General features: G+C 41.2%; 1 protein-coding gene and 2 pseudogenes across 5 annotated transcripts in view; 1 reads left to right on the forward strand and 2 right to left on the reverse strand.

Annotated features, from left to right (window-relative positions):
* The window catches only part of GXYLT1 (glucoside xylosyltransferase 1), an 89,853-nt gene that overhangs the window by 52,988 nt on the left and 14,788 nt on the right, over positions 1-22,077 (reverse strand). For 2 of the 4 annotated variants that reach the window (XM_087873257.1, XM_034404282.3), the window contains exon 2: positions 8,066-8,158. The exons of the other annotated variants lie outside the window; for them this stretch is intronic. In XM_087873257.1, the coding sequence (XP_087729383.1) occupies positions 8,066-8,158 (93 nt within the window). The remainder of the gene's footprint in view (positions 1-8,065; positions 8,159-22,077) is intronic. 4 annotated transcript variants of the gene reach the window in all.
* LOC148112862 (E3 SUMO-protein ligase KIAA1586 pseudogene) lies at positions 398-6,578 on the forward strand (annotated as a pseudogene).
* On the reverse strand, positions 8,213-15,646 carry LOC148112863 (uncharacterized; annotated as a pseudogene). The gene has a single exon (XR_015728761.1). The product of XR_015728761.1 is annotated as an uncharacterized LOC148112863 (transcript).

Consider the following 22,077-nt stretch of genomic DNA (forward strand, 5'->3'; position numbering starts at 1 on the left):
TCCCCCTCTGTCGTTCCCGTTGACTTCAGGGACAGGGCTCCCATTGGTGGCCGACTGGGTCTGTACGCGGACTAGTGGGAGCAGACAACCACAGACGCGTGGGTAAGGGAGACCATAACATCCGGTCTCTCCTTAGAATTTCTCATACCCCCCTCCCAAGGGTTTTTGTCAGCTGCCCCGTATCATGGGATGCAGCCAAGAGAAACATCATGGACACCGCCATCCAGCATTTGCTAGAGATTCAGATGGTGGAGCCCGTTCCCATAGAACAACAATTCCATGTTATTTGTAACATGAAAGGCCTGGGGGGGGGGCTTTACGACCAATTCTCAATTTAAAGGGCCTGAACAAATTTCTGAGGTATCGGAGGTTCAAGATGCATTCTCTACAATCGATCATGGAGAATGCACGAAAGGGAGACTTCTTGACCTCCATCAACCTCACGGAGGCATACTTGCACATCCCAATTTCTCAACAACACAGGCAGTACCTGAGGTTTTGCTACAATGGCAAACATCTCCAATATTGTGCCTTCCCGTTAGGACTGGCATCAGTGCCATGAGTGTTTACAAAGATCTTAGCAGCGCTGGGAGCTTTGCTCAGGGCCCAGGCTGGTCCAAATTCAGGCTTACCTGGACGACATTCTGGTCCAATCAACATCTTACGCATGAGTGGGGGAGGACGCACAAACTACGGTAAGATGCCTGCAGGCCCATGGCTTCTCCATCAATGTGGCGAAGAGCCATCACACGCCGACGAATTACCTTTTACATCTGGGGGCGATAATCGATACCCTGGAGGGTCAAGTTTTCTTGTCCCCAGAGGTTGCAGAGCATCAGGGATCTGATAGCGCAGATTCGATCCAACCAGGCAACATCTCTAGACTTACTTTCAACCCTATTAGGCAAGATGATTTCTTGCATAAATGTTGTCCCTTGGGCAAGACTCCCTGCATGACCTTTACAGTGGTTCCTACTACCCTTTCAGAGGTCAGGCCGGGGCAGTTCCCCTGTCAGAGTTCAGGTACCGGTGGCAGTGTTGACCTCTTTCCGCTGGTGGGCATCCAGTCACATGGTCAGAGGTTGTTATTTCAGGGACCAGGATCGTCTACTGGTCATGACGGACGCCAGTCTAGAGGGCTGGGGAGCCCATTGCCAGAACTTAATGGCACAGGGGACTTGATCAAGGACAGAGTCACGTCGGAGCATAAATTGGCTAGAACTGAGGGCAGCACTCTTGGCTCTCAGGAAATTTAAGACCAGGATTGCGGGTCATCATGTGCTCCTGTTGACCAACAACGTAGCTGCCAAGGCACATGTAAACTGACAAGGGAGCACGCACTCCAGGTCACTGATGGAGGAGGCAAGGCTCACCTGTTGCTGGGCAGAGAAGCACTTAATATCCATCAAAGCCGAGCACATTTTGGGCTCGAGCAATGTGCAGGCAGATTGACTAAGCAGGGCTACCATAGTGGAGTGGTGCCTGCTGCCGGAATTGTTCCAGGAAATTGCAGTTCGATTTGGTCAGCCGATCATAGATCTTTTCACATCACCGACAAACAGCCAGCTGCCTCACTTCTTCTCCAGGTTCCCAGCACAGGGGTCAGAGGGAGTCCAACGCCTTTCGTTGCCCTTGGCCCCAGGGACTTCTTTACGCTTTCCTGCCCATGGCACTGATACCATGGGTGGTCAGTCGGATTTTGCAGGACAAAGTAATTCTCATAGCCCTGCATTGGCCCAGGCATCCATGGTTTGCTGATTGCCACACCGTGGAGGATACCGCCCGACAGGATCTTCCTCAGCCAGGGTCCCATCTATCATCTGGACCACAATGGTTACATTTGACAGCATGGCGGTTGAGCGGAGACTTCTGAAGGAGCAGAACTTCTTCTCTGGTGTTATTCGAACAATACAGGCTGCCAGACGACCGTTCACAACATGTATTTATGACGCCACTTGGCGGGCCTTTTGTGAGTGGTGCCCCAGATGGAACGCTGAGGCCACCAGGGTCTCCGTTCCACAACTGTTGGACTTTCTTCAAGAAGGTTTGGAAAAAGGATTGGCCCCATTGACTCTACATAGGCAGGTAGCGGCTCTGGCTTCAGTTTGGTCCTGTGGGGAGAGTGCCTTGATAGCACAGCACCCAGAGGTGGGAAGGTTCCTAAGAGGGGCTACCAATTTAAGACCTTTGGTGATTCATCGTTATCTGACTTGGGATCTTTCCAAAGTGTTACAGGTACTCACTAAAGCTCCTTTTTAACCACTCAGGATGGTACACCTGACCTTTTTAACATATAAGGTGGTTTTTCTCATGGCCATAACATTGGCCAGGAGAATATCGGAGTTGGCCGCACTCTCCGTGAGAGAGTAATTATGTATTTTTCACATGGATCGAGTTGAATTGCAGCTGAACCCTGCCTTTCTGCCCAAGATCAACTCCTGGTTTCATTGAGCGTAGTTGATTTTGCCGGATTTTTGCCCTAATCCATCTCACTCCAGAGAACACGTATGGCACACTCTGGATGTGCGGAGGGCCTTGCACATCTATATAAAATTATGAGGGCCTTCTGGAAGACGGAAGCACTTTTTGTGTCCTAGTTACCAGGCACTATGGGGCAGCAGCTTTCGGCTTCCACAGTTGGCAGGTTGATCCAGGCGACTATTGCCAGAGCTTATGATGTACAATCATTGCTGAGACCTAGGGCAACTACTGCCCACTCCACCAGAAGTGCAGTGACCACAGCAGCTTGGGTGACGCGAGCTTCGGTGGAAGAGATCTGTCGAGCGGTGACTTGGATGACTCCGTCGCCGTTCATTTGACATTACAGGCTGGACTCTTACGCCTCGGTGGAGGCAGCGTTTGACAGGAGAGTCTTACAGCAGGTATTGGAGACGCCCAGCAACCAGGATCAGACAGGTACCCATCTGTGAGGATGACCTGGTTTGGTAAGTCCCATGCCTGGAGTCTCGAGTCCCCTATCAGGAAACCGATGTTGGTCCTATCTGACACACCCCTTTTCTGGAGGGGAAGAGACTCCAGCCCCACCATTAAGAGGGGTCTGGTCTGGGGCATCCTTGGAGTGTCATTACAGGTGCTGCTTCCTGAAACATCACGAGGGCATCGTTGAAACTGGAACACCAGAGGGGGTGTCTCTTCAAATTACAACCCAGTCTGTAGAGCTAGAAGACAGAGTGAATCCCATGCCTGGAGTCTCTCCTCCCCTCCAGAAAACGTTTTCTGCTTAATGGTGCTTGGAGAAAACAAAAACCACGATGCCCTTTTTATCATTTCAATAAGGGGAACAAAATAATGATGTGAACAAAAGTTAAGCTGCATCAGGTTTATCCTGACTAATTCCACACACTGATTTCAGAGAAATTTGGGCCACTCAGCCCAATAAAATGCTGTATAAACTGCATTTTTCAGCCAAATGAGCAGCTGTAGCAGCATTATAAAAGCAACCATGAATGCAAAGATACCAACACCAAAAATCTGAAAATAAATTTCATAAAGAGCCTACAATGTCTACCCAGCAATTTTAAAAAAGAACTAGGCTGGAATCACAAAAGCTGCTCAGCTGAAATGTTCTTGAGCTTTTCTGCATTTGAACTGTGAATATAATTCAGAAAAAGTTTTGCACAATGTGTGAGTCCAGCCAAATAGGACTTTCATGTTAATCTAAATATATGGTGACTGAGGGACTCTGGGAGTGGAAATCTTAAAAGTTGCCAAGTTTGAAAATACAGATCTAAGGGTCCATACTGCACTGCACTCTGAGCTTGGCTGTCTGTCTTTCTGTCGGAGAGAGAGAGGGAAGGAGGGAGGGAGGGAGAGTGAGAGGGGAAGAGATTGTGATTGAAATCTAGCAAGCAATCGCAGGGCATATTTGCATTGATGGAGCCTTTCACATTTTCTGACACTGAGAGCAATCAACCAATGGAATAGAAGTTGCCTTCAGAAGCTTTGGGAGCTTCATCACTGGAAGCTTTCAAGAAGAGACTGGACTGCCATCTGTCAGAAATGGTGTTAGGGTCACCTGCTTGGGCAGGGGGTTGCACTAGATGACCTACGAAGTCCCTTCCAACTTTATTAATCTGTTAAAATAAGGAAAGGGGAGGAATGAGCCCAGTAGTAGATCCAGATTTGGAAGGGACCATGGAGGTCTTTTAATCCAACCTCCTGCTCAGGCAGGAAACCCTATACCATTTCAGACAATTTGTATTAGTACATTACAAATTGTGCACAGCAATGGATGCAAACAGACTGTACGTTGTTGGGTGAAAACTCAGATCCCTTCCGTTACCTACAGACCTCAACTTACAACCACAATCGAGTCCAAACTACAACTCTGTTTTATTGTTTTTGCACTAGCCCTTAACAGGATGAAAAGACAACAGAATTTGACAGATTTCTTCAGTAAGAAACCAAGATCGGAATCAGATACGATAGAATTGGCCTTGGATGATCCAAAGCAATCACAAGCACAACCACTACAACTTGGAGAAAGCAGCACATCAATTACTGAAAGAACCGATAACTCCGAAATTAAAAATAATCTTCCTGTCAGTTGGACATTGCAACAGTATTAACAACTTTAAAGAAAAATATGAGGGACTGGAAATTTCCAACAAAAAGTTACGTTGCAAGTATTGTGCTAAATTTGACTTCATAAAAGAAAGAAGTGTTCATATATCAAAAAAATGGAAATATTTCCGGATTGAGGCAGCAGGGAAAAACAAAGAGGTACAACAAGCTTCTCTAAGAAAAAAAATGAAAGAACATTTTTCATCAAAAGCTCATACCATTTGCACAGAGAACTTAAAACAATGTGAGCAGGATGTAGTAACAAAAGGAATAGATAGGATGACTGAAAAATATTTAGGTACAACTTGTAGAATATTCAATACAGTTTACAGCCTGGCACGAAGATGTAAACTATTTTCAGACATAGAAGATGACATAGAAGTGCAAATTAAAAATGGACTAGATATGGGAATAGGATTGTATTCATGTAAAACTGCAGTGAAAATAGTTGATTTCATTGCAAAAGAAATTAAAAACAAATTATTTACTAAAATTATTGAAAAAAATCTGAAAATATGTTTGTATGTATGTATATTGATGAAGCCTCAACGATATCTTGCAAACCAGTTCTGATACTTTTCTTAAAAGTTGAGAATTCAGTTACCTCACCAACTATTTTTGTTGAGCTAGTTGAATTGGAAAAAACAAAATGCAGAGACAATATGTTCTTCAGTTATGGAAAGTTTAAATAATGTTGGGATTACTGAGAACTACCTAGAAAAACATTTAAAAGGATTTTGCTCCAATGGTGCCAGCATTATGCTTGTGAGAAAATCTGGAGTGAGCACTAGAATAGCAAAAGAGTTTCCAAACATCATAATATGGCACTGGTTAAACCATCGCTTCCAACTTGTTTTAGATGAATCGATAAAGGATATTACCTTTACGTAAATCATTTTTAATGATTTAGCAAGTAAATCATTTAAAAATATTTATTGATAAGATATATACTATTTTTCATCAATCCAATAAAAACCAAACTGAACTTACCAAAATATCCGAACAAGTTGGAATTGAAATTATAAAGATTGGTAGAGTTTTGGGATCAAGATGGGCTGCTTGTAGTTTAAGGTCAACCCTAGCTGTGTGGCGTGCTTATCCAGTGCTACATCACTATTTTCATTCAAGTGAAAAATACTTAGGTATGGCTGCCAGTCATGAAAATATATATATTTTATGACTGATTTAGCATTGATGATCAACATTCTAAATGAAATTTCTCTTCTTTCAAATGCACTTCAAGCAAGAAATATAGACATCATAAAGGCTGAAAAACGTGTGATGAGATCAATTAAAGCATTTGAAATGCTTAGAAAGGAAAAGAGTGCATATGAAAAAAATTGATGGATTAATTATTTCAGAAGCCTTTAAAAATATAAAATTTATAGAAAATCACTGATTTGTAGCACTTCCTCAGGAAAGACTTTTAGAAAGCATTGTAACAAATTTGAATAAAAGACTAATGGATTGTGAATAATGGATTTAAAAACAGGTAGCCAATTTCAAGACATGAATAAATTAAAATTTCTCAATTTTTTGGAGCCAGATTACTGGAATATTGAAGAAGTAGTAGTTCCATGAAAAGCATCTGAAGAATAATTGCTTGTATTTAGTGACATTTTTAATTATCAAATTAATATTAATGATTATCGAGATTTCATAGAAAATGTTTTTTAAAATTCCCAGAAATATGCAATTCCTGACAGTATTCAAAAAGCTAATGATATTGTCAGAACAATTGCTGTGAGTTCAGCAGAAGCGGAAAGGTTTTTTTCACAAATGAACATCATATGTTCAGAAAGAAGTCCCCTGTTTCCAATATAACAAACCCAATGACTATTAGTGTAATTGGCCTACCTCTACAAGAATGGGTCCCTATTCCTACAGTCAAAAAATGGTTGAGAGCACATCACACAGCCGATGATGCTAGAGTTAAACTGAAAAAAAAGTGCAAGGACGCCAATCAAACAGCAGTTTGAAAATACCTTAAATAACAGTTTTATTGTTTTTTGTTATCTAGTAGTTTTTCATTAATATTTTAACTCTTTCTTGTAACAAAATCTAGTTTTGTGTACCTTTTTTATTGTTCTTATTTAAGTATTATATGCATGAAATAATAAACTACCTTTTTGTATATCTTTTTTTATACTTAAAACAATCATTAGGACAAAGAAGTGATGTTGAGTTGGCCACGCCCACCCAGTCACATGATCACCCAGTCACATGATCACCCAGTCACGACCACCCAGCCAGTCATTAGGGCAGAGAACTGGTTGTTAAATTATTTGAATCCCACCACTGGATGTAATGTATCACAGGGAAAAGAGAGAAAAGGGCTGTCCAGCTCTGCCAGGCTACATTTATCTATTCAGTTATACCTCTTTCTGAGGGTAAAAGTTTGTTCTTACTGACATCCCCTAAACTCCGCTGAAGATGTTAGTGTTAGGTCCCTATCAGAAAGCTGCCATTCTGGAAGGGAGGGGGGAGGCATCGTGGGCCACATAGTTTGCATGCTTTCGCTTTAATTGTATGTAACTGCTTGGGAGCTTAAAATGAGGGGAAGTTCACACCATCTGCAGCGACTCCTTCTGAACTGATCCAGGCTGGGTATCCAAGGTTGCAGTGCTCCGAACATGAACTCTTTTCATCATCCAGCCTCAGTGATTTCCAAAACACCTTTGTGGCATATTATTGGCTACTGATGGACACAGGGTATGGGGGGGGGGAGGAGGGGTTGAAAGGGAAAAGTTAGCCTAATGCTTCGCACCTGAATTTCAGATTCCACCTGACTTCTCTGCAATCACTATCTCTCAGTAAAAGTTCCTTTTGAAATGTAAATTGTTTCAAGAGTTTTACTTTCTTGGGAAGGTAGTTGAGGCAGATCCGTACACCTAGCCTGGTAATGAAACGTTTAGAAACCAACCCACAAGCTTGAAGAACAAACCTTTACCCTTATCCTACACCTGAGCTATATATATTTGCCACTGTTGCATACCTCTTTCTGTTGATCTCCTACCAATAGGAAGAAAACAAAAGATTCTATTTTTTCCTCAAAAATATATTTCACGATCTTAAATTTTGACTAAAGCAATCAGCAGCAAAATTTCAATTAAAAAATCACATAATTACAACATATATTGCACAGTTTATTGCTTTATGGTACGATCTTAATAACTTTAGACATTTATAAAAACGTACCCACATTTGGGACACTTTCTTAGGCTGATTAGATTATAATTACGACAACAACCAGTTAGTATACATATTTTAAGGTATATATTATTTAAAGAAATGCATAATTTAAAAATGGGAACCTTTTAAAAATAAATTAAATCAAAATGACCTTTATGTCTATTAAAGAGTAATGTGGCAGAAAAAAACCTAGAGTTGGGTAATTGCATCAGCATTTTTCTACCTTTTGCAATACTTATTAGCATGTCTAAATTGTTAATCGAACAATTAAGATTGTGGCAAAGCCTACCTATGGGCAGCTTCCCAAAAGCAGTTCTTTCCACAAACATCAGAAGGCAGCATCCAATAGGAATTCCAGTAAGATACAGAAATATTCTTACACCTAACAGGATAAGACAGAAACAATCCTGTATGAATATTGTGTTTTATCATTAGAGATTGCTGTGGAATATTTTACTTGCTCCTTAAAGAAAACATTATTACAAAATTATAATGCTGGTCTGTGACTGTAATAAAGATTAATTGATTGATTACTAAATGATCTGCTCCACTCCTTGAAGACATAACTTCCTCTAGTTGTGTCAAGTACACTGTACTGTATCAAGATAAATCAAATAGGATCAAAATTTAACAGAAAAGCCTAGTTTCAATGTAATGTCAAATCTTACACATGTTAAATTCAGTGGTACTTATTAGACAAGTATGAATAGCTTAATATTTCTTATCACATATTTACTATGTTTGCTATTAAACTTGTTTTTATACTATACTATTTGTACAGAGCAGATGCTGCCTATAAATAATAAAAATGTCAGTGACATACAAAAGAAGTGAAAAAATTGCAACTTTTAAAAGACACCCCAATGAACACAGGTGGGCTTCAGCCGGTTCGGACAGGTTCAAGTGAACTGGTTGTTACGATGCTGCACAGTTTGGATAATCGGCAAATCCCACTACTGGCTGGCCCCGCCCAGCCCGCCCTGCCCACTGCCCCACCCACCCCGCCTCTTACAGCCACTTTTCTCGTGTCTGCTTTGGCCGCTTGCTTGTCCTGCTTGCAGCTTGACTACGCCCACTCCGATTCCCTTGTCGGCTTGTCCACTTTCCTGGCTCGCCAGCTGTCGCAGCTCACCTAGACCCTAGATCACACCATGATCTAGGATCACGTGATGTCCCAGTGCCTGGAGGCCATGCGGATCTGGATGGGGAGAAACAAGCTCAGACTCAACCCCTCCAAGACCGAGTGGCTGTGGTTTCCGGCGTCCTGATATAGCCAGCTGGTTCCATCGCTGACTATTGGGGGTGCGATCTTGGCCCCCTCAGAGAGGGCTTGCAACTTAGGTGTCCTCCTGGATGCACGGCTGTCTCTAGAAGATCATGTGATGGCTGTGGCCAGGGGGGCTTTATATCAGGTTCGCCTGATTCACCAGTTGCATCCCTTTCTGGACCGGGACTCCTTGCGCACGGTCACTCATGCTCTCGTCACCTCCCGTTTGGACTACTGTAATGCTCTCTACATGGGGTTCCCCTTGAAGAGCACTCAGAGGAACCAACTGGTCCAGAATGCGGCCGTGCAGGTGATTATGGGAGCAACACCTGCTCTCCACTTCCCTCGCCCGCTTTCTTGGCTCCCCAACCATCACACAGCTCACCTAGGTCCTCTCCAGTTCCCTCACTGACTCGCCAGCTTGCCTGGGTCCCCAGCCGTTGCAGCTCTCTTAGGTCCTAGACCAGATGGCACCTGTGTCCCAGCTGCTATCCAGCTTCTTGGCTCCCAAGCCTTTGCTGCTCCCTAATTTTAGGTAAGTAAGTTGCTGTTTTACTTTATACCTCACCTCCGGGGCCGTTGCATGCATTCCTGAGAAATCTACATTTGCTCCAACGCTCATCTAAAACCCCTGGGTCAAACTATGCTCCACCCCTGGACCGAAGCAATTTATCTGGCCTGTGGCCTGCCGCACTCAGCCGAAGGGCCGCAGGGGGGCAGCACAGGCAGGCCGAAATGACTTGGGTTCTTACCTGTAAGAGGTCCCATCCGGAAAGTGCTGTGGTGGAAAGTACCTGGAGAGCATGTGAAGCATCTCCACAAATGACTGAGGCTCTCCCAGCACCAACTGCAAGAAGCTCTGCCGGCTGCAATATGTTGCTTGATCTTGCGGCCGCTTCTTGCAGCACTTGGAGCACTTGGTACTGGGCGTGCTTTGGGCGCTCGGGGAGATGCTCCACGTGCTCTCTGGGTCTGTGGCTGCTTCTCTCCACTGCTGCTGTTGCTATCTATCTATCTATCTATCTATCTATCTATCTATCTATCTATCTATCTATTACATGTATTTATTTATATGCCACCATTCTCCCGAAGGACTCAGGGCGGCAAACACAAGTTAAGAAACAAGTACAATAAAATCATAATTTAATCCAATAATTAATTAGTAGTAAATAATAAAGCCTGGAATCAGTCTCAGCCTATTTGTTTGAAAAGCCAAGTCTACAAGTCCCGACAGAAGGAGCGGAGATCAGGAGCCGTCCGGAGCTCAGTAGGTAATTCATTCCAGAGGGTGGGAGCACCCACAGAGAACGCCCTACCCCTGGGCACAGCAAGGTGACATTGGCTCGCCTTCGGAACCCTGAGGAGAGCGGCCCTATGTGAGCGAACAGGACGGTGAGAGGCAGACAGGAGAAGGTCATGCAAATATCCCGGACCTAAGTCATGAAGGGCCTTATAGGTGAGGACTAGCACCTTGAAGCGGACCCGGAGAACCACTGGTAACCAGTGCAGCTCATGCAGGAGGGGTGTTATATGGGAGTAACGAGGGACTCCCATAACAACCCGTGCAGCTGCATTCTGGATCAGCTGGAGTCTCCGGGTGCATCTCAGGGGCAGGCCCATGTAGAGGGAATTGCAGTAATCCAAGCGGGAAGTAACCAGGGCATGAGTGACTGTGCGAAGATCATCTCGGTCCAGGAAAGGGCGCAACTGGCGCACCAGGCGAACCTGTGCGAAGGCCCCCCTGGTCACGGCCTTTAGATGGTCTTCTAGGGATAGCCAAGCATCCAGGAGGACACCCAAGTTGCGAGCCCTATCAACGGGTGCAAGTTTTTCCCCATCTGTCAAAAGTGATGGAGCCTCTGAAACCCAAGATGCCGGCATCCACAGCCACTCAGTCTTAGAGGGATTGAGTTTGAGTCTGTTTCTGCCCATCCAGGCCCGTACCTCCTCCAGGCAATGGGACATCATGGAAAGGGCATCTCTGGGGTGGTCTGGGGTGGAGATGTATAATTGGGTATCATCAGCATATTGATATCTCACCCAAAGCCACGAATGATCTCACCCAGTGGCTTCATATAGATGTTAAAGAGCAGGGGGGAGAGAACCGACCCGAGGCACCCCACAATTAAGGGGCCTCGGGGTGGATCTCTGCCCTCCCGCCCATACAAACTGAAAGCGACCCGAGAGGTAGGAGGAAAACCACCGAAAGACAGTGCCTCCCACCCCTAAACCCACAAGTCGTGCAGTAGGATACCATGGTTGATGGTATCAAAAGCCGCTGAGAGGTCAAGTAGGACCAGGATGGAGGAACAACCCCCATCCCGAGCCCGCCAGAGATCATTCACCAGAGCGACCAATGCCGTTTCCGTGCTGTGACCATGTCGGAAGCCTGATTGGTACGGGTCAAGGTATTCCGTTTCCTCCAGGAATTGTGGGAGCTGTTGAGCCACTACAGTCTCAACAACCTTCGCGATGAAGCGAAGGTTGGAGATGGGACAATAGTTATTAAGCAAGTCTGGATCCAGGGAAGGCTTCTTGAGGAGAGGTCGAACCACTGCCTCCTTAAGAGAGGTGGGTAAGTTCCCCTGTCTCAACGAAGCATTGACAATTGCCTGGATCCAGTCTCTAGTCACCTCTCTGGCAGCTGAAACCAACCAGGAGGGACAAGGGTCCAATAAGCAAGTGGATGAACTAAGTTTGCCCACAATCCTGTCCACTTCCTTGACAGAAACAGGGTCAAACTCAATCCAGATATTATTCTCAAGACCCACCCTAGTCTCCCGATTGGATTCTGCCCAGTCAGAGTCCAATCTGATCCGGATCTGAGCGATTTTATCATGCAGAAACTGTACAAAATCCTCAGCTCTGCCCTACAAAGAGTCTTCCCTCGCTCCCTGATTGAGGAGGGAGCGGGTCACACGAAACAGGGCCGCTGGGCGGTTTTCTGCAGATGCAATGAGGGCGGCGAAGTAGTGACATTTCGCCACTTCCATCGCCACTAGATAAGACCTAATATGGGTTCTTAACTGTGTTCGGTCAGATTCAGATCGGGAGGACCTCCAACTCTCCTCTAAGCGTCTTTTCTGACGTTTCATTTCCCGGAGCTCCATGGAAAACCAAGGAGCAATCCGGGATCTGCGTTGGGTTAGAGGCCGCAAAAGTGCGATTCTGTCCAAGGCGTCGGTAGCCATCCGTTCCCAGGATGCCACCAGAGCCTCAGCTGAATCGCAGGATTGAGAGGTGGGGAATGTCCCAAGCTCCTTCAAGAACCTTTCTGGGTCCACCAGGCGCCTAGGGTGGAACCATATTATGGGTCCCGTCTCCCAGCGGCAGGGGTTGGCAGATTGAAAGTCTAGTCTAAGGAGGGAATGGTCAGTTCATGACAGGGGAGTGATGGAAAGTTCCCCCTTACCATGACCATTTATCCACAGCCCAGAGAGAAAAACCAGGTCGAATGTGTGTCCTCCCCTATGAGTTGGGCCCTGAATAACCTGAGTCAGGTCCATGGCTGCCATGGAGGCCATGAACTCCCGGATTGTCTCAGATGCCTCACCGATCGAAGGCAGATTAAAATCTCCCACAACTAAAAGGCTGGGGAGTTCAAGTGCCATCGAGCAGTGCGGGCAGGGCTGTGGCAACATAGCTGGGAGATAGGTATGTGACCAACAAGCCCGACTGAACTCCAGGGTCCCACTTCAATAGAAGAGACTCACACCCGCCTATCTGAGGGACAGTGACCTCCCTAGGACTCAGACTTTCTCTAACAACTACTGCCACCCCCCCGCCCTTTCTCTGATGTCGCGGCTGGTGCAGGACACGAAAGCCTGAGGGGCATAAATCAGAGAGCGGGATTCCCCCCTCTTGCCCCAACCAGGTCTCTGTGATACAGGCCAGGTCCGCACCCTCCTCATCAATAAGATCTCGTATGAGGAGAGCCTTATTCATCACAGACCTGGCATTCACATATATCAGATGGAAACCAGGATCCTTCGCTCTCATATCCCCAGGAAAGCAGGGTGAACAGGAGGTATGGGAGCAAGTCACCATCCGAATGCATCTGGTGTGATGCTCCCCACCCCACTTCGATTTCTTCTGCCCCTTCCCACCATCACAGGTATAGCTTGTCCCACCCTCCTCTGAGCATCTCCTACGACTCCCAACCTCCCCAACCCACTGGGACTGTCAAAATGGCATGGCTGCTGATCCTTGAGAGACCCCCCAGTCTCATTTTTATTATTAGAAACCACCCTCCTCCCGGATCCCCTTAAAATTGGATCTAAAAATCTATTTAAAAAACCCCAGAGTTTCCGTTTTTTAGCGTACCACCTCTTGGGGTTCCAAAACCCGTCATCAAGGGCAGCCCTTGATAGTTGAGAGGGCCAAACCTGCGAGAGGGGGGAGTCTCGCAGTGCAAGGAACTCTGCAGTTGAATACATTAAAGAATAGTAATGAGCTGAGAGTGATGAAGGATCATTTTCTATTAAAGGATGTTAGAGATGGTAAAAACTGGTAGATTAAATAAGGGAGGAAAAGATGTTAAAGAGAAGACAATATGCTAAAAACATCAGAACATCGGGACATCATTGTCCTATCATGACGATGGGAAGTCTTGTGATTATAATAAGTCTATTTAATGGTGGGGAAAAAAGTATCAAAGGCCGCCCTTTCAAAGTGACCCACTTTGAGGTCCAAATTCTAAGCTGTATTGTTCTTTGTCTTTCTGGTATCTAGATTTTATTTGTAAGTAGGTCCACCAATCTAAAATTATTCCTTGCTCTCTCAAGATATCATTTGATTTGAGATTCCCTCCTTCATCTAAGATATCTTTATACCTACCCATTTTCTCCATTCCCCATCTATTGGGGTAAATCAGGGCATCCATCGTAGAGAGCCAACTTTGGACTTTTTAATAATATCTTTGCCTAATCGGGGTCCATGTTTGTATCAGTGAATCTCTAATTTTGTGTCTATGAAAATATGTTTTCCTTTTCTTCTCTATGTCCGAAATGTGGGCATGCCACCCTTTTTGTAAGTCGTGGCCTTCTAGGGTTAAGATCCTCTCATTTTCCAGGGTGGTCCAATCTCTTATCCAAACTAGCTTAGCTGCCCTGTAGTATGTTTCCCAATCGGGGAGCCCAAATCCTCCTATATCTCTTTTGCCCCTTAAAATTTTAATGGAAAACCTCGGCTTCTTCCCCTCCCATATAAATTCTCTGATGAATTTATCTAATTCTGAGAAAAAATTTCTATCTAGGTTCACCGGTATATTTTGGAATAGGAATAATATTTTGGGGAGAATATTCATCTTAATCGCGGCTATCTTGCCCAAAAGTGACAATTTTATTTTCTTCCATCTATCGAGGTCTTGTTTCATTTTTCTAATTAAGGGGATATAGTTGTCCTCTTTTAGGGTCGAACATCTTGAAGTAATCCAAATTCCTAGGTATTTAATTTTTTTGACAACCTGTAATCCTAACACTTCTATCTCATTTTTCTGACTCTCGGTTACATTCTTGGTTAGTACTTTAGTTTTAGTTTTATTCAATGTGAAGCCTGCCACCTCTCCATATTTACCCAATTCCTCTAGCACTTTTGGTCCCGATTCTATAGGGTCCTCAAGAATTAAAGCTACATCATCTGCAAATGCTTGCATCTTGTAGATCTCCTTCCTAATCTTTAGACCTTTTATTTCCTTGTTATTTCTAATTTTCCGTAACAAAACTTCTAGGGCCAAAATAAACAATAGTGGTGACAGGGGGCAGCCTTGCCTTACCCCTTTGCTAATCTGGAATGTTTTTGTCCTATCTCCATTTACTAGGATACTCGCCTTTTGATTATCATAGATAGATTTTATCATCATTTCAAAATTTGTTCCGAATTTCATTATCTCAATTTGTTTGGTCATAAATTTCCAATTTAAATTGTTGAATGCCTTTTGGGGGTCAACAAAGATTAAGGCCATCTGTTTTTCGGGGTGTTCTTCATAGTACTCTAGGGTGTCCAGCACAGTTCTCAGATTATCTCTGATTTGCCTCCCCAGAAGGAATCCGTTTTGATCCTTATGTATCCAAATGTTTAATATTTTTTTCATTCTTTCTGCCATTATGCCCATAAATAACTTATAGTCAGTGTTTAGGAGGGAGATTGGTCTATAATTTTGAATTTGTTTTAGGTCGGCACCTTCTTTCGGCACAAGTGTAACATGTGCTTCCTTCCACGACTCTGGGATTTTAGAGCCTATCAATACATCGTTGAAGATTTCTACTAATTTTTGGTTGCAATATTTCTTCTAGTTTTTTATATATTTCCCCAGGTTCCCCATCGGGACCTGGCGCTTTGTTGTTTTTCAGTTTGGAGAGGGCTGTTTTTAGTTCTTCAATTGTGATCTTTCTATTAAGCGTTTCTCTCTCTTCTTCTGTTATTTGTGGGAGCTCTGCATTTATCAAATATTGCTCTATTTTGCCTTCTGGGATCTCCTCTTTATATAGAGTCTCATAAAATTCCCTAGCTCTTTCCAATTTTTCTTCTTTGGTTAGCTTACCGTTAGCTTACCGTTAGAATCTTCTAGTGTATGAATTGTCACCTTTTCATTTTCCTTTTTTAATTTATAGGCCAACCACCTGCCCGATTTGTTGGCATTCTCAAAGAGGTATTGTTTCGTTCTTTTCATTTTTTGCGCTAGTTCCTCTTGATCAATGATATTCAATTTAAGTCTCCACATCATCCAGCTTTCTTTGGCTATTTCATCGCCCGGATTGTCTTGAAGTTTTCTTTCTGCTTCTCCTAAATGATTTAAATAGTCTTCCAGGGTCCTCCTTTTTTCCTTATTTTTGTATGCGCTATATAAGATCACAACTCCTCTCAAGTAGGCCTTCATTGTGTCCCATACTATTGCATGGGGCGTTCCATGGTTTTCATTTTCCTTGAAAAAGGAGTTTACTTCTTCTTTAAGTTTTTGTATGCATTCTCTGTCACCCAGTAATTTGGCATTAAATCTCCATCTCTATTGGTACTTTGTCTTTACACACTTCCATCTAATTTCTAGGGGGTTGTGGTCTGCCCAGTTATTCAGGTTAATTTCAGCCATTCCAATTTCTAATCCAAGTTTCCTGCTAATCCATGTCATGTCTATTCTGGACCACGACTTTTGTGCATTTGAATAAAATGTGTATTGCCTATCGTTTGGGTGCAGGGTACGCCAAATATCAATTAGGTCCAATTCATCGGCTAGATCAAAAAAAGCTCTCGGTAAATTTGTCCTTTTTTTTTTTTTGCTTTATTACTTTTATAATCTTTCTCCAAATCCACAATATCATTAAAATCCCCTATTATACAGATTTCGTTATATTCCATTTTTACTAATTGTTCATGGAGTTTCTTGAAAAATTCTCCCTGTTTTTTATTTGGAACATATATACCCACTAATAATATTTTGGGGTTCCCTCTCTTAATTTCAATCATAAGAGTTCTTCCCTTTGTATCCTTAAACTTTTGCTCTGCTTCAATTCCTTTCTTTACATAGATTACCACCCCCTCTTCTTTTTCTCTGCCAGCGAAGTGAATGTTTGACCAAATTTTTTATATTCTAAACATTTACCCTCTTCTTTTTTTATGTGCACCTCTTGTAGACACATTATATCGACATTTTATTTACCTAATTTTGTTAATATTAGTTTCCTCTTTTTGTAGTCGTTTAAGCCATTGACATTTACAGATATTAATTTTAAATCATTCATCCCTGTTTCCTTGTCTGGTTATTAGTTTTTGTTTGTTCGTACGGCTCTTACTGGTCTTGCTTTTTTCCCTTTGGCTTCTTCTTCTGTCTTCTTCTCCTCCGCGGTTGCTTCCTTTGTATTCTGTTGGTGTAAGGCCTCCTCCTCTACTGCTGCTGTCTCTAATTCCTCTTTGCTACTCTGCTCTTCCTCCGCACCTCTCAACTGGTCAAGGAAGTCTTGTATCGTACTCAGGCTTTCTATTTTTATTTTTCTCCCTACTACCGTTTTGGCGAACCAGTAGCATTTTATACTACCAGTTCGGGTGAACCGGCCCAAACCGGTAGCATGTCACCCCTGTATTACACTATATTTCATAGGACAATAAGTTGCAAGTCGCTAAGTCAAAAACTAAACATATTTCTAAGAAGGAACTATTTCTTCTTGAATGTTTGCCAGGCTAAATTAATATGTATTTAAATTTTAAAAGTGAGATTGAATTGCTATGTAATCAAAGCAGCATTGCTTTGCTACAACTTAAGATAGAAGTAGTGAATGGGCACTTCCAATTTAATGCATTCTTCCTGAGAAGAGATGCTGCTGAGGGTTCCCAATGAAGTCAAGTGATGGGTCTCAGAATTTATGCTTTTTGGGATCTTTCCTCTTCTGTGGAATATCATGCATGTAAAGGCATGAGGATAAACATTTGGTGATTAATAATGGATGAGAAATATCACAGCTTGGATTTTTACTAGATTATGCTTTATTATATTTTTATGAAAACTAGATGGGTTAATATAGAGATTGCTTACTTACATTGATAATTTCATTATAGTAAACAGCTCAAATTCTTTCATATTTAGAGTATACAAACTGCTATATGAACAAAAAAAATGCTGGAGTACTTAGGAAGCATTTTTTATAAAAAGACCAAGATACAACACCAAGTAAATATTCAAGTAAAATTAAAATGCTGATTATTGTGAAAGGGATGAGGAATGGGACCACTAGGAAACTGATATAAGGGAAAGTGTAAAGAGATATAATTATGGAGATATTGTACAATTGAATGAAATATTACTGTGGGACATTCATACTTTCATATAATCCGTATTAAATACAGCTAATTCTTGCTTAACAAATTTATATGCATAGTAATTATGCTACACAAATTAGGTAGAATTATTAAAAATGAAAAATAGTATTGCCTTTTTTATGATCAATACACTTAATTCTTTAGTGCTTTTCATACCATATATAATACAGTACTAATAAAATAGTTTTAAAAAGTGAATCACATAGAATATACAGATATATAAAAACCTCTAAATTACAGATTTGACTTTTAAAAAAAATGAATTTGAAATTGTATTGTGTGGTAAAGATGTTATTGTCAAGTTTTATAAATTGTTATTGAAATCTGGATTTGGAGAATGAATATGGTGGAGCATTGCATAATCTAACGAGTAAAAAAAATGAGTATAATATAATGATTGTACAATAGACGAAGTATGGACAGCATGTGGATAAAGGGTTTAAAATTTATGTTAAATTATAATTGAAAATATTTTTTTATAAAATGATGCGCCTGATAAAACTGTCAAAGATGTATAAAGATATTTCATATGTATGTTGGAATTGTAAATGTAAAGAAGGAACTTTTTATCATCTTTGATGGGCTTGTGACAAAGCAAAGAAATACTGGAGTAAGGTTTATATTTTAATACAGAAGATTCTTAAAATGAATATAAAAATCAAGCCAGAATTGTTTCTTTTAGGCTTGATGGACGAAGAACTTGAAAAAAAATATGGAACTTTGCTGTTATATATGTAGACAGAACAAGAATGTTTTTATGCACAAAAATGGAAAGATACTTTAATTCCCATAGTGACTAGCTGGAAAGACTGATGGAACTAGCAGAAATGGCTAAATTAATTGCTTTAATCAAAGAAAACACATCCAGCTTTGTTTCTACTTGGAAACCACTTCTGGATTTTGTGCTTGAAATGGAAAAAAAAAAAATGAAACGTTGACTTTAGGGTTTGCTCATTAGTTAAATTTGTTGTTATAGAAATGGCTCATATATATTAAGTATGTAAAAGTAAAAAGTTGAAGCTGTGATGTTGCTATCTTATTCTACTATGTTAAAAAAAGTTCCCTCTACTATGTTAAAAAAAAGTTTTACAGGTGGCATCTACCCCCAACGAGAATAGCCAGGATGTTTAAGAATAAATCGGAGAAATGTTGGAAGTGTCATCAAACTCCAGGATCGTATTACCATATGTGGTGGACATGCGTGGAAGCAAGGAAATTTTGGACTAAAATACATACGTGGTTAGAAAAAATGACAGAGACATACTGACTTTAAACCAGAAATATTTTTATTAGGAATTTTTACCAGAGACATTTAATAAAGAATTACAATACTTAATTGTGAACATTTTAACAGCGGCCAGAATTGTATTTGCCAAAAAACTGGAAAGGCGAGAAGATAATTACCGATGAAGAAATTATTATGAAAATGTTGGACTGTGCTGAAATGAGTAGATTGACATTTGAAATAAGAGAACAGGAAGATGAACAATACTATTTGATATGGGAGATATTTTATCAATGGTTTGATAAAAAAGTATGGAGATGAGATAGCATATATGAAATGTTTAAATATTTATCTTTAGTTTAAGTAAAGAATAATTGCTATATGAGGAGATTTGGAGAATTGTAAGCATGAAAGGATTTTAACCGATTGAAATGCTGTCTTTAATTGTTTGTAAGGATGATATTTTTTTGTTATTGTTGTGTTTATTTTTATTTTTTTTATTTTTAATCTAAAATAAAACTTTTTCAAAAAAAAAGTTCCCTCATTTTCCTATTTTCATTTTCTTTTGCATTTATACCTTGATAAGCGTAATAAAATTATTTTTAAAATAACAGTATTGCCTAAATGTATTTTTTCTTATGATCAACACACTTAATTCTTTAGTATTTTTCATATAAAAGTACATCATATGGTACTAATAAAACAGTTTTAAAACGTGAATTACATGGAATATAGAGACATACAAAAAACCCTATGTTCATTAGGAATTGGTAATATGCATTAACCTCAGTGAAGGTGATCCTTAGTAGTGTAGGCTTTCTACAGATATTAGTGTAGGCTTTCTACAGATGGTTACCAGGGTGGATTTGATTTAAATCACGATTTAAATCACTAGTCAGTAAGGCTTGATTTAAATCTTAGTTTTCTACATAAAGACTAATTCTTGCTGGTATAACTTTAATATGCAAGTAGAGGAAGATTTTTAGAATAACAACTTTTCATATTAGTTTTTTTATCCCCCATTTAATAGGTTAATCATTCATATTTGGACAACTTTTCTGTTGTACTTAGGAAGGAGAAAAATAATCATTACCTTAATAATAACAATTTAAATAGATTTATTCAACTGAAACAATAACATTACAGCATATGTTATTTGCTTAAACAAACATCCATGTTTGTTAACTAATTTGGCTAAACAATATATATATATATTTTAAGAAACTTAGACTGTCAGCCCAGCCTACACATGAAAAACTTAAATACTGTCCTCTGTAGCTCACTCATCATCTTCATCTTCTTCTTTGTTCATAATCTGGAAAAGAAAAACAAGCTTTCCTGCTTTATTGGGTCCCAAACGATTTCTCAATTTAGAATGAATGAGTCCAAAGGAAGAGAATATTCTTTCAACGCCTGCAGAAGAAGCTACTGCTGTTAAAAGTGAAATCATTACTTGAACAGTCTCTAAATCCAAGTGCTTAAGTAACTTTTTTTTTTTCTTTCTTAATTTGATTTATATGCCGCCCTTCTCCGGAGATTCAGGGCGGCTTACAATGCGTTAAGCAACTTCCACCAGTTCACTGGTGTGACTTTCTTTAAAATATCTTCAGCAAACATATATTTCTTGAATGGTTCCCCCTTAGCTTTGAAGTTTATTATAGTTGGCATTACAGATGGATAATTGCTGGATACCCATGTCATAGCTAACTCCTCTTCCTCAGCACTTAAGTTTTGACTCTGATACTGGATATTGACAATATTTGCCAAAAAAAGAGCTGGAGACAGTACTTGTCCCATTCGTTTTTTTAATGCTTGTAATTTAATTCTGTCCATGTGTAGTTCTGTTTTTAAGTGTTCACTCAGTTCCTTCCAAATTTCAACAGCATCAGCAATAAAACAGCTATTTTTCTGTATTTTGTTTAAAGCTTCAGAGATGGGTTTCAGGATGCTCAGCATATGTTCAACATTTCTCTTAAGCCCAATGTTGAGGATTTTGGCTTGGACAGTGCCATCTATTTTATCTCGATTTTCTTCACAAACTGTCATCAGAATAGGCCAGTTCTTGATATACTGCTCAAAACAGTCCACCACAGAGTTCCATCTAACAACTTGTGGGAGTGTTAGCTTGGTTCCACCCATCCTTTTCAGAGCTGCTGCAGCAAAATGATTGTTACGGAAGTATTTAGCAATTTCAACAACATTAGTCTTTATTTCTGGAACACTTAAGTCTTTGGCTAAGAGGTGCAGCAAATGAGCACTGCAACCATATGTTATTAGCTTTGTATTCCCTTCCTGCTCTTCTAAATTTCTTCTCATCTTGGATACATTTGCAGCATTGTCTGTGACCAAACTGCGTACTAGACATTTGAATTTTTGTTCACATGTTATTATAGCTTTTACTGCCACTTCTTGTTAAGTATTCTGCTGTGTGTGCATTTCCTGACGTATCAATTGTTTGTGCAAGGAAGACTTTCCCTTCTTCTGTTGTTATACAAGCACATACAATAAGATCTGTCAGGATTCGGTGTCGTCTCAAATAAACTGCATTTCAAACAAATAGTCCTTGATCAAAATCTTTCATTCATTTGTTAGGCACAACAATCGAATCTCCGACTCAGTTGCAGCCAACACTGACTTCCTGGTCCAAACCCTCCCTTTCCTTTCCCCACTGCTCTGCTTCTCATTGGCCATCTTCCAAGTCACTCTGCTGTTATCTACTACTTCAGCTCAAAGGAATATCCCCCCTCCCAACCCATCTCCTAGGGGATAGTATCTCCAGGGAAAATAAGTAGGTGAAAAGTCAAGCTTCCTCTTGCCAGATGCCCCCACCTTCTCCTTCTTATGTCAGCACTGGAGTGAATGCAGCTTGGAGTGCTGACATCCGCCCCCCTTTCATTTTTCCAGGGTGGCCTGTTACAAAAAAACTCAACAAGTTAAGTACCGTTACCCCGTCTGAGGGTGTGTCCCGCCCCCTCCCGCTTTGTTGGGGTGATCTGAATGG

Source organism: Pantherophis guttatus, chromosome 7 (assembly GCF_059756535.1).
Source record: "Pantherophis guttatus breed Tessera chromosome 7, ASM5975653v1, whole genome shotgun sequence".
NCBI classification, from domain to species: domain Eukaryota; kingdom Metazoa; phylum Chordata; class Lepidosauria; order Squamata; family Colubridae; genus Pantherophis; species Pantherophis guttatus.